This window comes from Stegastes partitus, unplaced genomic scaffold, assembly GCF_000690725.1.
Source record: "Stegastes partitus isolate 25-593 unplaced genomic scaffold, Stegastes_partitus-1.0.2 Scaffold425, whole genome shotgun sequence".
In the NCBI taxonomy this organism is placed as follows: domain Eukaryota; kingdom Metazoa; phylum Chordata; class Actinopteri; family Pomacentridae; genus Stegastes; species Stegastes partitus.
The window spans coordinates 126,093-140,187 of NW_007578156.1; the positions used below are offsets into that span (position 1 = coordinate 126,093).

Sequence of the window (14,095 nt, forward strand, 5' to 3'; positions counted from 1 at the left end):
AAAAAAAAAAAAAAACAACTGATGCTCAGGATGACAACACGCTGCCAACACTCAAAGTAAGCCAACAAGAACCAACAAGTGTTTCTAAAAAAGAAGTGCAGAACCTGACCCCCCTCCTCCCCCCAAAAATAGCACAGTGACTTAAACTGAAGTGTTTTCAGAACTTTGGTGTTAAACTTAATACAAAATGATCAAGGTGGGATTATGAGTGAGGTGGTACACCAGGAGAAACTCTGAGGAAGCACAAACGAGACGCCTGTGCGAACACACTCGTCGCGTGACAGGACAGACGAGACCTGACTGAGGTTTCTTACCGACGACGGCAAGAGAGAGGGACTTTACAGATCTGAAAAGAAAAAAAAAAGCTGGATACGATGGGCAATACGCAACTTTTCAAACCAAATACTGACAAAAACGTAGGTAGAAAAATATCACAATGATACAAACGACATTTTCGGAGAAAGGTTTTCATTGGGAGGGTTGAGAAGAGTCGACCGTCTTATAAAAGGACATTGCACTGAAGCCGTCGTCATGTGCTGAACACTCACTACCAACACAAATGCTTATGAAGAAGACAGAAACTTTTTTTTTTCCAATGCGCCTGAAGGAGCAGCGGCCTTTCAAGAAAAAAAAAAAAAAAGGTTGGAAATTATGAAGTAGTGTAGGTGTTTCAAATGGAACACCACGACCCATAAACCAAGCAATAAAGCCAATAAGGTGAGTTGAATCCCTAGATGGCACCGCAGAGCTTTTCCCTCGCTTCGTTTTATTGTTTCCCACCTGAGCCACATACGCTCTACATACATGGCCGAGCAGTTCTCATACTCCAGAAGACAGTACTAAAGAGACAACGCTCAAACACGTAGAACGTAACCTTGGAATTAATGAAGAAACATTGCTTGGTGCCTCCACAGGCAGTAAGGCATCAATGCCGTGATGAGGTTCTTCACAGTCCTGTAGCAGTGGCCCGGTAGTGTTTGATTCAGAGCTGGACCCTAACATTTGGAGGGGCTGTGTGGACGAGCCAGGACTGAGCGTCCATCTGTAGGCTTGGAAGGCGTCCGTTTCACTTCCTTCTGCAACAAAAACCTGTCAGCTGTGGCGACGTGGTTAACTAGACGACGATGTTTGGCTGCTGTTACTGAGAAACACAGAGCGACATTCAAGTTGTTTCAGCACTCGAAAGCGTTTGAATTTGACTAAATTATACAGGTTTTGGATAAAATGGTGTGAAAATGAATATTTGAAGATTATTTCATTAACACTGAAAGTGACCGTGATAAGCGGACCAGCCTTCACTGATAACAAACCTCTACTGGCCAGCTTTGTCAAGTGCTCCAGACATTTCAACCAAACAGTTGGGATGGAAACTCCCTCCCTCCCCAAAAAAGGTTATTGCCATGGTAGCTGATGTTGCAGCATTCAGTTTGCTGGGCTCCTCTCAAACGTAGGCACTGAGGTGAACAGCAGTTTAAAAAAAAAAAGAAGTGTCTGCAAAGAAAAGCCACCCTCCACTTGTTTTTACATCAGCCTGTAAATCAGGAGGAGAGCAGTTCGATTCCAACACTGTCCAAACTCGATCCGACGCTAAACCAAAGATGAAGAAATAAAAACATGGCACTCCATCCCGTTTGCTGTAAGATCCCAGACCATTTGAAACAACAAAAAGGACACCTTTAGCCAGTTTTGGAGAAGGATCGTCCCCAAAAGGGTGAAGCTGCGCCGAAAAAAATTAAAAAGGAGAAAAAAATAAAAACAGGGCTAAAAGCTAGCCATCCGACAACAGACGAGCATCTCTGAACATTAAAAACATACAAATGAATTTGACATCTATTTGTCAAAAAGAATAAAACCTATAATGCTATACTTACTTACTAAAGGTTTAACAGTTTTAGCTCAACCCCTGGTAAAGATATGAAGCCTGTTAAAAAAATAATTTCCTTATTTGGCAAATAATAAAATGAGATAAAGGGGAGTAAATGTGACAGAGACAGAAAAAAAACAAAAAATAAACAAATGGCACAGTTTTATCAGAGCTTTCAGATCAAATTATCAAACACAAAGAACTACTGTACTTGCAGGTGGAGCGGGAAGTTCGCTCCTTCGCCTAAAACAAATGAACTATTTCTACGTATAATGAAAGCAGAAAGAAACAAAAGTCACATCTAAATAATGGCACAAGCATACTGAGAAAATAAAGAATACTATGAGACAGTTGCCCAGCGTTTTGATGATCAAAAAAAGTGGAGTAAAACTTTTTCATATAAAGATACTTCTGTGTCCACTTTAAAGCATATTGTGTGAAAAGACTGAAGTACTCTGGAAATATGCCATGTACAAAATATTTCCCCATATAAACAACATTCACACAAGGCACTTCATTCAGTAAGAAAAGAGAATCACAGTCCTTTCTACTACCAGAAACTGCCTGCATAGCAACAATATGAGGACAAAATCTTTTCAGCGTTTTGTGTTGTACCACAAAACAAGTCTCAGACAAAGAGATGTTTCCTTTTTTTTTTTTCTTTTTTGGTTTTAAAATAAGCACTTCACCGAATAGTAAAACTTTGTTGATTTGAAAATAAAGACCAGAGTTCATTCCTCTTAATATTTTGTCCCCGATATTATCAACTTAAGATGCTCTGTGCACTTTCTGGTGTGGGTTTTTTTTTTTTTGTGAGACACAGTGCTCCTGGGATATTAAGTATTTTTGTATTTTTGATGGCACTCAGAAGGCAGCCGGTCACCAGGAGATGAGAGCGGAGACGGGGTGACGTGAAGGTTTCCACAGTGAGACTCCAGGGCGTCCCGACGGGGCGCGGCGTGGGAGGATCTGCCTGAGTCTGAGAGATGCGGCGGTAGAAAGGGGCAGAGATCGGCAGAGATCGGCAGACAGGAGGATGGAGAGCACGGGCGGCGCTGCGCTGTGTCCTGCTACCTGCTTCTCAGATTTTGCAGCACTCCGTAAACCTCTTCTTCTTTGCTGAGTCCCTCAAAGAAAGGCAGCAGGTCCAGGAGTTCTGTGTCATTCATATCGTCAAACCAGGACTGGACTGGGACCTGAGGAGGCAGGCGAACCACCGCATAAGACCACAAAAACCAAACTGAAGGAATCCTAAATGACAGATCGCAGCTCTGAACTTACAGCATTTTCTGGATGGAAAATGTAGGAGGCGGGTGAATTGTCAACGATGATAACGTTGCTGAGCTCTCGCCCGAGTCGGCTGAGGTCTTTGACGTAGTTCCCTCTGTGAAAGACGCAGGATTCTCTGAAGAGTCGCGCTCGAAACACGCCCCACTGGTCCAGCAGGTCTGCCACAGGGTCTGCATACTGTCCAAGCAAAACACACAGAGAAACGTCACCCTGCCGTCGCTTGAACTTCACCGCAATCTACAACAACGCACAAATATGAATCAAGCAGGTTGTGAAGGCAAAAAGAAGCACTTATTTCTAATCACATGCTTCGACTACAAACAGCAACTAAATGCTATTATTCCAAAGGGGAAGCAAAGCATGTTGTCCTCCATCGTTGTGTTTGTTTATTGAGAATGATGCCTGAGGGACTACTACACTATGACACAACAAAGCACCACCAGCTCCTAACTTTCAACACTACAGCAGTGCTGGTCATGGAACACGGTTGTTTCTGTGTCTCGTTCATCAAACTTACCCATGCATTATTGGCTAAGGTACAAGTGAGACAGACGGAGAGCAAAGCAGAGGAAGTGTGAAAATTCAGGAAGCAAGAGCAGATGAAAGTTAATGAATAATCAAACATGGTTCAACGTGTGTCACTTGGTTTATAACCAAAACACAAGTCAGAATGGGAAAAAAAAGATGTCCAGAGCTGAACACACCTTGGCAAGGCTGGCTGTAAAGAGCACACATTCAAATAGCTCTCCCATCTTCTGAAGGAACTCGTCCACGTGGGGTCTTTTCAGCACATATACCTGCAAGACAGAGTACGGACATTAGGCCAGGTTTAAAAAACAAACAGACAACACACATATTCTGGCAGCCAAACACTGTTAGTAGAGCACCTGTGAGGAGCACAGCTAACTCCCACAGTGTCATTTACAGCAGTGATGTGATGGTACAACAGCATTTCACAAAATTGCTATAAAAGAATCCCTGATACTCGTTTCTTGCATTATCAGCTCGTCGACACCATCTCATTCAGTTTGGATCTCGCCAACTCTCTCTGTCCAGTGGCTGCCACCCAGGGCAAGTAATCATGAATAGGCCAACCAGGATACACACAGCCTATCCTGGATTACTTGAACTGGATAACAGCCATTCTCTTTAGGATCTTCTCATAGGAACAGGAATAATAATAAAAAAGGTTAACGTCACTAAAATTATCTTTTTTATGAGTTGTGTACAATACCTGATGAACGGTACCATCGATCTCCACTGGGACAATGAAATCAGCGTTACTGATGGGCTGTGAGGGAAAAAAACAGTGGTGTCATTTAAACTGTTGGTGTAGTAGCTCCGCTGACCAGCAGAGGTCTCACTAGTAAAACTAAAACTCAGTTCACAGATTGTCAAATCTCCTACAGGAAGAAGAAAATAATGCATCTAAATTTTCTTTCTTTTTTTTTTTTTTGCCCAAACAGCCCCTCCTTGTTTCCCTCCTTCTGTAACCTCTGTAGTATTTAACACAACATACAATGAAGTGGTCGTCCTTAGACAGAGCTGGACCAACAGAGGTCGAGTTGAGGTTAAAAACTGAGAAACAGAACTAGCTCCGGACACAAGATATTCTGCTGTAACTGCTGCCCTTTGACAAACTTTTTACACATGATGATGCTTGTTTAAAGCCAGAGCAGATGCTGTGCTAACATCAGCCTCGTATGTACGCTGCCTTTCCTGTTACAATCCTGCACTTGTTGTAAAGGCGCAATCAGTTCTGTGATATTGCCCTTGTTTTTACTACAGCACATCCTCCACCACCTGCTCCTCTCGTTGCTTTGTTTACACAGTGGTCTAATGGATTCAACACAGCTTTGCCTTCCTGCATATCACTGGCTGAGCTTTGGATAAAAAGACAAAGGTAAAGGTAATGATAGAATATTTTTTACTCTCACTGCAAAGCTTACTATGGTTTATGGTAAATGCACAAGGATAATCCACTTGCTTTTAGTTACACTGAGTAATCAAAACTAGGACTTTCAAGGCACTGATGATTACATCATTCAAACAGGAAAAGCACTATCTGCTCACTTCCACTGACAGGTGACAACTGCATGAGTGCAAGGAACATCAATAGTAAAACTTTGGCCTCTTCTCACCTTAAATGAGCTGTGGACGAGCGTTTCATCCAAGTCAATTACCACACACTTTTTGCCATAGTCAGATATTTTCATCTCTGGTAGGAGGTATTTGGCTGGTGGCTGTGGGGAGGATGAGGCAGATAACGTCAGATATACTGATGGAAAGTGAAAGTTTATGAGAGAGGACAGGCAGAGACAAAGAGAAAGACACAGGGCAAATACTTTGCATAAAATAATGTCTAAGGCCGAGCAAAAAGAAAAAAAAAAAAAAGCCAAAACCATGTTAGGAAGAAGCATTTTCAGGGAACAATGAAACTGAAACTAAGTCAGAATCATGTGTTTAATGGGCCCAAACTTCAAAACGAAACCCTCGAAAATTCTTCATCAGTGGATTGCGACAGCCCACGACTCGAGAAAGTAATGCTTCCTTAAAACCACTTAGATTCTTGTCAGATCTGTGTAGATTAAATGAAACTTCACACATTCTTGCAGAGACAGGCCATGCAAAGGTTAGCTGCTGCTGCTGCTGTAACGCAGACTTACTTTCAATGTGAATACTCAAATGTAAACCTGCTGAGTTTGAAAATGTATGTGTGAATTTTGAAGCGAAAACTGACGTGGAAATTATGCTTCAGTGCAGTGATATATGAACACTGGATGGATTTGAAGAGTTAAGCTCCATAGAGGCTCTGATGGGTGATCTGACTGACTTGTCGAGGCCACAGGTGAACAGATCACACCTACTGCTTTCCTTGAGTGACGGGATTAGTTAGTTTCCCCCCTTAGTTGAGGATGCAAACCAAAACACCAGGAGCTAGCGAGGAGTTTAATTCTTACTCTCAACATTATTGTAAGTAACACAATAAAGGGATTTACTTCTTGCATGGAAGCTCCTGATGTGATTAATAGAACCACGTAAAATGTTAGACAGTTAGTGTCACAGTATTTTTGAATGCATACCAACCACCAAGTGTCACTCAAGCAGATCAAGCACTGAGACATCATTTAAACCCATAGGTGCACATACACCTTCCACACAGCCAGTGCTATGATCGGCTGAAAATGAACCGCAGTACAGTAGCAGAGCTTGAGCTCTCTGAGGAGCGCTGGAACCCACACAGACAGGATGTGCCAGCACCAGCCCACTCAGCCTGCATGCAAAGGAAAAGAAAAAAAGGCAATACATACACTAGGGACAGGGATGACCTCGACCTGGTCACACTACAACACAAGAGAGATAGACACGCACATACAAAAACAGGGTGAGGGGTAGGAAGGAAAACAAAAACAGAGAAAAACAAAGGGTCCACAGAGATAAAACAAAGAGAAAACACTATTCACACAAATAGACAGTTTTCAACAGATGAAAAAAAACACTTGCAGACTAATATTTCTGGAGTCCAAAACAGGACAATCAGCATGTGTTTAGCGGAGCATCTGCTTACCTTGGGAGGTGATCCATTCTCCTCAACAGGTGGAGGCAGGGAGCTGGTGTTGGTGTTGGCGGCTGGCGGCTCTACATTGTAGTTGCGGAAGCAGCAGAAGAATGTGCTGAAGATGCTCCGGCTCCTCTGCTTCTTTAGGCTGCTGTTTGACTGGGATGCTGTCAAAATAACAGGAGGGGGTGGAAGAACGGGAGGGTGAACAAGTGGATATGCAAATTGATGTTCTGTCATAAAAAAAAGAAAAAAAACACAGCAGGCTGAAAGCTGGGAAGAATTTACATTTGGTTATTTGCATGCCAAGGTGTGAATGTTGCCTGAATAACTGGGAACAAACTGTTATGTGTTCATCACAATTTTCCTAAGTGACCACAGTGGTGTGAGCTACACTGAATCATAACAATAGGTAAGACCTTGACAGTGTGATTAAATGGCATTAGCGTTGGTTTTGTTGACTGGCCCTGGCAGAACCACTGATCAGAAAATAACTTGGCTAGCCGGGTGACTTCATCAGTCACACACAGTGACAGTTCAGAGCATGCTCTGCTCCGATTGCAAATCGCCTCTCATACCAGGACTACGAAGCAGGGCCTAAATCAGACACTGAGCTTTTATTAATAGTGACAAGTTGGAAGCTGCATGCTCCTCCCTCCTCCTTTTTTTCACTGTTGTGGCTCCCGTCACCTGATTGGCCTAGGAGCCTCCATTTTGAAAGCTTGCTTACATTTCCCTCCCACGTTACAGCTGGCAGGTGAGTGACTGAAGCAGCCTGGACATGCACAAGAGAGGAGGAGGAGAGAGAGGAGGTGGGAGGCCCTCAGACCCCACAGAGCCTATACAAGGCTGCATTCCTCTCCACCCATTAGTCCCCCTGCGCCACCCCACCAGAATGCTTTTGCAACTGAAGCCCAGTGAAGAGCAAATAGCATTATGTCATGTCTTTTGGCATCTTGATATTGTGCCATTTAATAGTCCTGACCTTAGACAAATATCCATTAAAGATTTGTCATAGGAAACACTGCGCCGAAAGAAAATAAACTAGTACTCGACTAACTTTAGACAAGTATCTGAATTACTGTTACACTACTAAAGCTTTGTCAAACATTTTTCACTTATACTCACAATAACAAGCCAGAGTCTCTTATCATTAAAGGGCAGAAGGTGGAGTTGCCACACAATTACAAGGTTAATCCAGTTCTATATCTTTCAGTTAAAAAATATCCAGCCGCAGCATCACAGCAGATGTATCCGACACTGACAGACTAGCAGCATATCACAGCTACATGAAGTGCTTTCTGCACTCCCCAATCTGTCTTTTCCCTCCATCACTGACTTCCAGTAACGTTAATTACAGCCTTTCAAGCAAGGGCACGCTGTGCTGGGTATTTAGGCTATATCTTATCAGTGGCAAACGCTCCTTCACTCTGAGACGAGTTAAGTACTGTATGCATCCATCAACAAGGAAATAACATTAAAATATTTGGTGACTATTCTGAGCAACTTAAAGCAGAAGCACAGGAAAGTCCTGATACTACCAAATACTTCTAGAATATAAATAGGCCAAACATTGAAACAATCCACTGGAAAATACCAAACATTTACTCAACACTACAACAACCACCAAAGCAATAAACTGGTTTTGACATTAGTTTGAAAAATAACCAGCATAAAATGACAGAATTCTTTCTTACAGGACTTCTAAAATAACCTTAAAAGCACATTAATATCTATAAATACACGTGTTTTCTGTGTTGTCCTTGCTTTAGTTAGAGCACAACCCTGCAAGATAATCATACTGGTCCTATGAAGCTTTGTTCACATCTAAAAATAACCCAATCAGCACCACACCACTTCTGTGTCTTTATTAAACTGGACTTTGTCTTTAGCTCTGTATTAACTCTGCTCTGCAAAACTAGGACAGTGAGGCAGCTTCCTGTGACTCATCACTACAACCAGTTGCAGTATTGATTCCAGCACAAAGACCCTCAGAAATTTCCCAGGATGACTGAATCATACACTGTGCAGGACTGGCTCTCAAATACATCACGCACCTGGGGTGAATGGAAGGTTGTAATTCAATATTGAGAAGGTGAATTCTCTCAAACTAATAACTCAGAGTTTACTTTTATCTCATCCTTCTCAAAACCCATTCCCCAAAAATAATAACGGTTTGCTGGGAAAATATTCTCTGTGTTGTTCTAATTGGTCTGATGCCTTTCAGAACGTCCAGCTCTGGGCTGTACAGCTGTATGAACACAGCATCACTCATTAATCAGTACGTGTGACAACAGCTTTCAGCAAGAAAAGTGTCCCAAGAATCAGTCACCAGCCTCTAGCTGAGGAGTGCATGTTGTGTTCCAGACTCCAGGGTGGGTTTCGTTTGTTGACACATCATATAACTCAGGCTAAGGGTTAGTCCAGCACACTGAGAAGCTTCATCACACCTACAGTACCTGCTGTAAGCAGTGCAGTGCAATCTCAAAGCTTTTTGTTTGTTCTAGGTGATGCACCGAGCAGCAGTCGACTAGAACTCTTTCACTCGACTCATTTTCTACAGTCTGAATTTGTAGTATATACCCTCATTGGTGAAGTTTAGTTAGATTCTTCTGCAGGAAAAAAAAAACAACTAAGTAAATCTACAAATGTTGAAGGAAAGCCTCCCATCAACATTCAGAACACATATCTCTGTTTTACTGAGAAAAGCTGTGTGAATAAATGAAAATAACGGCATTGGACCAAAGGATGTTCTAAGAAAGAGTCACATTGATGGCAAGGAAAGGTTTGGTATCTTAAAAAGTCATACATCTAGAAGAACATAATCTACAGACTATGCAGGAAACAGTTGTTTCCAGAGATGACAATACAAGCAACTGCCTTTCATGAATCCCAAAACACTACATGTTCCCAAGTTTGGGGAAGATTTGCAAATGCAATTATGGCTGCAGCACACACTCAGACCTCCATGAATGAGTCTCCACATCTAATGTAAAGCTATAATAACTTTTAAAGCCAACACATGCAAAAGGCTTGTCAAACCCCCTAAACTCCAAAAAAAGAGTTGAACATGCTGTTGTTCCAAAAGCGGTTGTTCTGATCAAATTCCTTCACCAAAAACAATGAACAATTATTAAAAACTTGGAGATTGATGGTAAACAATATGCAAAAATAAGTTAATTTAAGACAATAAATTAAAGTCTTTATTATTAAAACATGAAATGTGAGAAATATTTTTCTTATTTCAAATCTTTTTTTTCGCTATTATTTTATTTTTAATGTTTTTATGCTAGTTTCCTTTCTTTTTAAACACTTTAATGCACTATTTAAAGCTTCAAGGATCAAGGAACTTATTCGAGTCATATTTGTGGAGTAGGTTTCATGTCTAAAGATGTCTAATGTGTTAAGGACGTGGTAAATTTGCTGACAGGAAACCCCACGAGGTGAGCTAAAACAACTAGTTGAAATCTGACAAAACATCTTCATTGCTCACTGAAATGCCACCACACACATACGACTATACCAGAGTATCTATGAAAAAGAATGGATCAGGTAAGAGGCCTCCATCCATTTCACAGATGCATCAATTAAAGAAGAGCCCAACACAACCAACCTCAGCAGAGTGGTGACTTTACATAGCTCACCCTTCAAAATCCCAACAAAACGCACCGAGATCACTGCCTGTATTTTCTTTAATTCTGTGTTGTTTTTACTAAACTAAGTCGAGAATGTCTGCGAGAATCAAGAAAATGATCATTGTCATCTTTGCAAGTGGTTATACTTGGCCCCGAGGTCAGCGGTGCCCCGGCCAACAGGGCAGTCAGTCTATATATAGGCTAGCAGAGCGAAAGGCAGGCACATGTTGTAAGACAGCCAGTAGAAGAACACTAAGAGCAAAGGTGGTCAATTTTTGTCCAGACAGTCTGGAGCCTGTTCAAGCAATGGTAGACTACCTATTAAATTCCTCCAGAACAGCTGGTGGGATGGGCTATCATGTTAAGTGATTTACAATTGATAAGGGACAGTGAAATCATTGACTGACGACGTATTACAGTCAAAGAAAAAAAGCTAAGAAGCCTTGCACATAATCTGACTGAGTAGAATTATAATAACTGTGAGATTTAAAAAAAAAAAAGATGCTTGTCTTGTCTTTACAAATTCATGTGTGTGAATCTGCTTTGTATGTGTGTGCATCACTACAATCTTCACACTAAATTTTAAAATGTCGAAAACAAATGGGAGAGAAGGCCTTGGCCATACAGTTTCTATTACGATGGTAATATCTGACTTTGCCCCGAGGAAAGAATTCTGTATGAGTCATTCTTAAAAGAAAATAGAAGAGGTAGGAAACATACTCAGCATCAAGGCTCTACTTTGACCTGTAATTCAATTGTGTCCAGCTTGTCATATTCTCTTACTCAGGCCAACATTAGGTGTTATTTTTTATAGAAATCAAGTGAAAAGCAGCGAATTTCCACTGTGATAGTGTGGGTTTTCCTACGTAAAGTCCTGTGCTGGTAAACTCTTTGAGATCACATTAAACACTGCACACAGTGCAGTAAAGTGTTTGACTTCCCAAACAGACCTATGGTAGTCATCATACAGTCAATACTTTATCAATAACACATCCTGACGCTACACAACACATTCTCAGACAACAAAACATGCATTTTACGACACGCTTGCTAAATAAAAATATCAACGAATAAGTCTTTCAATTAACAACAGAGACTATAAATAAGGAGAAATACACATCACTGCCCCAAATGATGACTCTCTTTTAAACTATTTGCTTATATTCTCCAATCAAAAGCCAAAAATACATTCACAAAAAACTCGTGGAAAGAAACAAATTCTGCTTTTGTAACGTCACAGCTCACACTGTCTGGCATTTATAGTGGAAAAAAACCATTCGTACATTTAATTTTAACCATTAGCAGATGAACTTTCCTACTTACTAACCACTTAACTGACGAATCATTTAAGCAGCAGTACTCATACTCAGTCACCCTACATGACTTTTTTTTCCCCCCAGTGCAGTAACACAACCTCCAAGAACCAAATTGCTCCTCATCCAATGCAAATAACTCCTTAATAACACCGTCTGATGTCTTTCCAGCGAAAACAACTGTGCCTTGATGATATTTCTGAGATATAACATGAAGCTATTTTTAAACTGCTTATCACTGTGGTGGCGTCTGCCCACTTCTACTGCCATATATTCATATTGTCTAGGTCACCCTCCACCTGCAGCGATAATCCCCCCTCAAACTCCCACATACCTGCGATGATAATCCCCCATGACGCTCCCATATTCAAGTCACATAGGATCCATAGTAAGTTACTGAGGGATACCTTTGTGCCCTCAGAGGAAAAAGCATTGTTGTGCTTGAAAGACTTAAGCTCTCACATTACTGATGGTCTGAAAAGTGAGGTTTGAGATGTGATACTGATCTGATACACACCCCGTGGACCAGGGTGACCCGGAAAGCGAGGATGAATGGATATCAGTAGATCTGGACTTAAAGCGAAGATGTGATAAGATCATGTTGAAGTCAGATTGGAGATATCAAAATGAGGGTTGTATTTGAGATCATTAGGACATTTTCCTACTCATAAAACTGAAAAATCACCATGTTAACTATTCGCCAGTTTACTAGATAATAGACAAAACAGGCAATATGTACAATAATTAGAGATCAGACAGCTTCACCCTTTAAAGGCACATAGCAATGTTGATCTGTGCATCTGACAGGATGATCAAAGTGTTTGCAACGAAGAAAAAACGCTGTATTAACTTCTACCTAACATTACTGACAGCAGACAATTCTCCTCTGTCCTTATACTGAAGAAATCTGCCCTTTGGACCAAACCACCGTGAACTTTTTAGCTTCTTGCGGTTGTGATTCATGCAGTGACTCACCTGTCAAACCATTAGGTCCACTTTACTAGTCTAAACACAAAAGGAAAAGTGCACAATGCAAATATTTGGAGGCAAATTTTCGGTGTGTTTGGTCCTTCATCGGCGTGGACAGCCACTTACTGCTTGTCAAGTGTGTTAATGTTAATTTATGTTACAGCCACACTGCAGCGCTCTCCACACTGAACACGCAGCAAACAAACGTTGGGCTAGTTGGGTAACTTGTTCGGGACAAGGCCCCTCTCATGAACTTGTTGCGTGCTAGATTTTTTTTTAACCAGCACAAGTTGGGTAGGCATGTTTTGATAGGTGTCACACACAGGCAACCAGTGTCCTCAACTACTACCACAGCTAGCAAGCGCGAATAAAAGCTAACGTCAATTCAGAAAAGTAGTTAGCCAGCTAGCATTAGTTCTCTGCCGTTAATTGACTTTTTCTTACCTTTTTCCTGGTTAAAGGATATTATTTCCTCCTCCTTAGGGTTGGAAACTTGGGTTATTATGGACATGTGGTCCATTTAGACGAGTGGATATTCCTGTTTTGTTTCCCACAATGTTATTCGTACTAGCGCGCTTGCTTCGTTTGCTAGCTACCGTTAGCTAGCCGTCTAACATGAGCAGCTAGCCCACAAAGCCAGGAAACGATCCGAGGCGAAGTGTTGTGGCAGCGGTGGTAGCCAGCCAGCTAGCACGGTGGTGAAGGGAAGCCAGTGACTGGCTGTCATTTATGGCTTTCCGCAAAATATCATCGCTACAAACAAGTCTGTTTGTGGGCAAAAAACCGACAGCGTGCGTGGCTAAAAAACAAACAAACAATAAAAAATAAAAATAAAAAGCGACGTTGAATTGCTAACTAAGTGAAGTTAGCAGGTAGCTCGGGTTAGCGAGTTAGCCGTGAAGCTCGGATCATCCAAAAAAAAAATGTGAGGCCGTGTCTGGAACAGCGCTGAAAACACTAGGAAGCCCGTCGGATGATTGTTCTCGTCCATAAACGTGCAGCAAGTAGTTTAGCGGTAAAGTTGGCGGACACTTTGAGGCGAACGGCTCATATCCAGTGGCCCTTCATTCCCTGTGCAACATGGAGGCTTCATGTATTTTGAGTTGCATCTGAAGCGGGGGCACTCGGAGTGGGAGGGGGCGGTTTGTTTCTCTGATGGATTCTCTCAGGCAGGCAGCACAAACTCGCCGCACTACATTGCTCAACCCATGCAGCTGGCTGGACGCGGCTTTCTCGAGCTTCCTCTGCTCTGTAATTACTGCTGGCGGCACGCAGCTCTTTATTATTAGCATTAAAACGCATCCGAACAGAGCGCGCGCGGTGTAGCTGTACGAGCCGAAGCCCAGCGAAGGATTTAAGCCGCTGCCTGGCGAACAACAGCCCGTTGAACAGACCAGGCGAATACTTGATGCTTATCCAAAAGCCCTCCGTGTGTTTTCATTACCATGTTAGAGTTTTTTTTTTT

At 41.9% G+C, this 14,095-nt stretch overlaps 1 protein-coding gene across 2 annotated transcripts; it reads right to left on the reverse strand.

Annotated features, from left to right (window-relative positions):
- Positions 1-2,012: 2,012 nt before the first annotated feature.
- Positions 2,013-14,030, reverse strand: LOC103360289 (CTD small phosphatase-like protein). Of its 2 annotated transcripts, XM_008285985.1 has the most exons (8): positions 13,075-14,030; positions 6,723-6,880; positions 6,466-6,498; positions 5,296-5,397; positions 4,389-4,445; positions 3,859-3,951; positions 3,146-3,331; positions 2,013-3,060 (listed from the first exon to the last, which is right to left on the reverse strand). In XM_008285985.1, the coding sequence occupies exons 1-8, from the start codon at positions 13,148-13,150 to the stop codon at positions 2,935-2,937; spliced, it is 831 nt and encodes a 276-aa protein (XP_008284207.1). In that variant the 5' UTR covers positions 13,151-14,030; the 3' UTR covers positions 2,013-2,934. The 2 variants fall into 2 exon arrangements, with proteins under 2 accessions (XP_008284207.1, XP_008284208.1); XM_008285986.1 differs by lacking the exon at positions 6,466-6,498 and having other exon boundaries at positions 13,075-14,029.
- Between the last annotated feature and the right edge of the window lie 65 nt (positions 14,031-14,095).

Coding starts and splice junctions, on each gene's coding strand:
- LOC103360289 (XM_008285985.1), bottom strand. CDS start 13,150: ATGGACCACATGTCCATAATAACCCAAGTTTCCAACCCTAAGGAGGAG. Junction 6,881..13,074: donor ATCCTTTAACCAGGAAAAAG/GTAAGAAAAAGT, acceptor TTATTTTGACAG/CATCCCAGTCAAACAGCAGC. Junction 5,398..6,465: donor AGGTCATCCCTGTCCCTAGT/GTATGTATTGCC, acceptor TCCTCCCCACAG/CCACCAGCCAAATACCTCCT.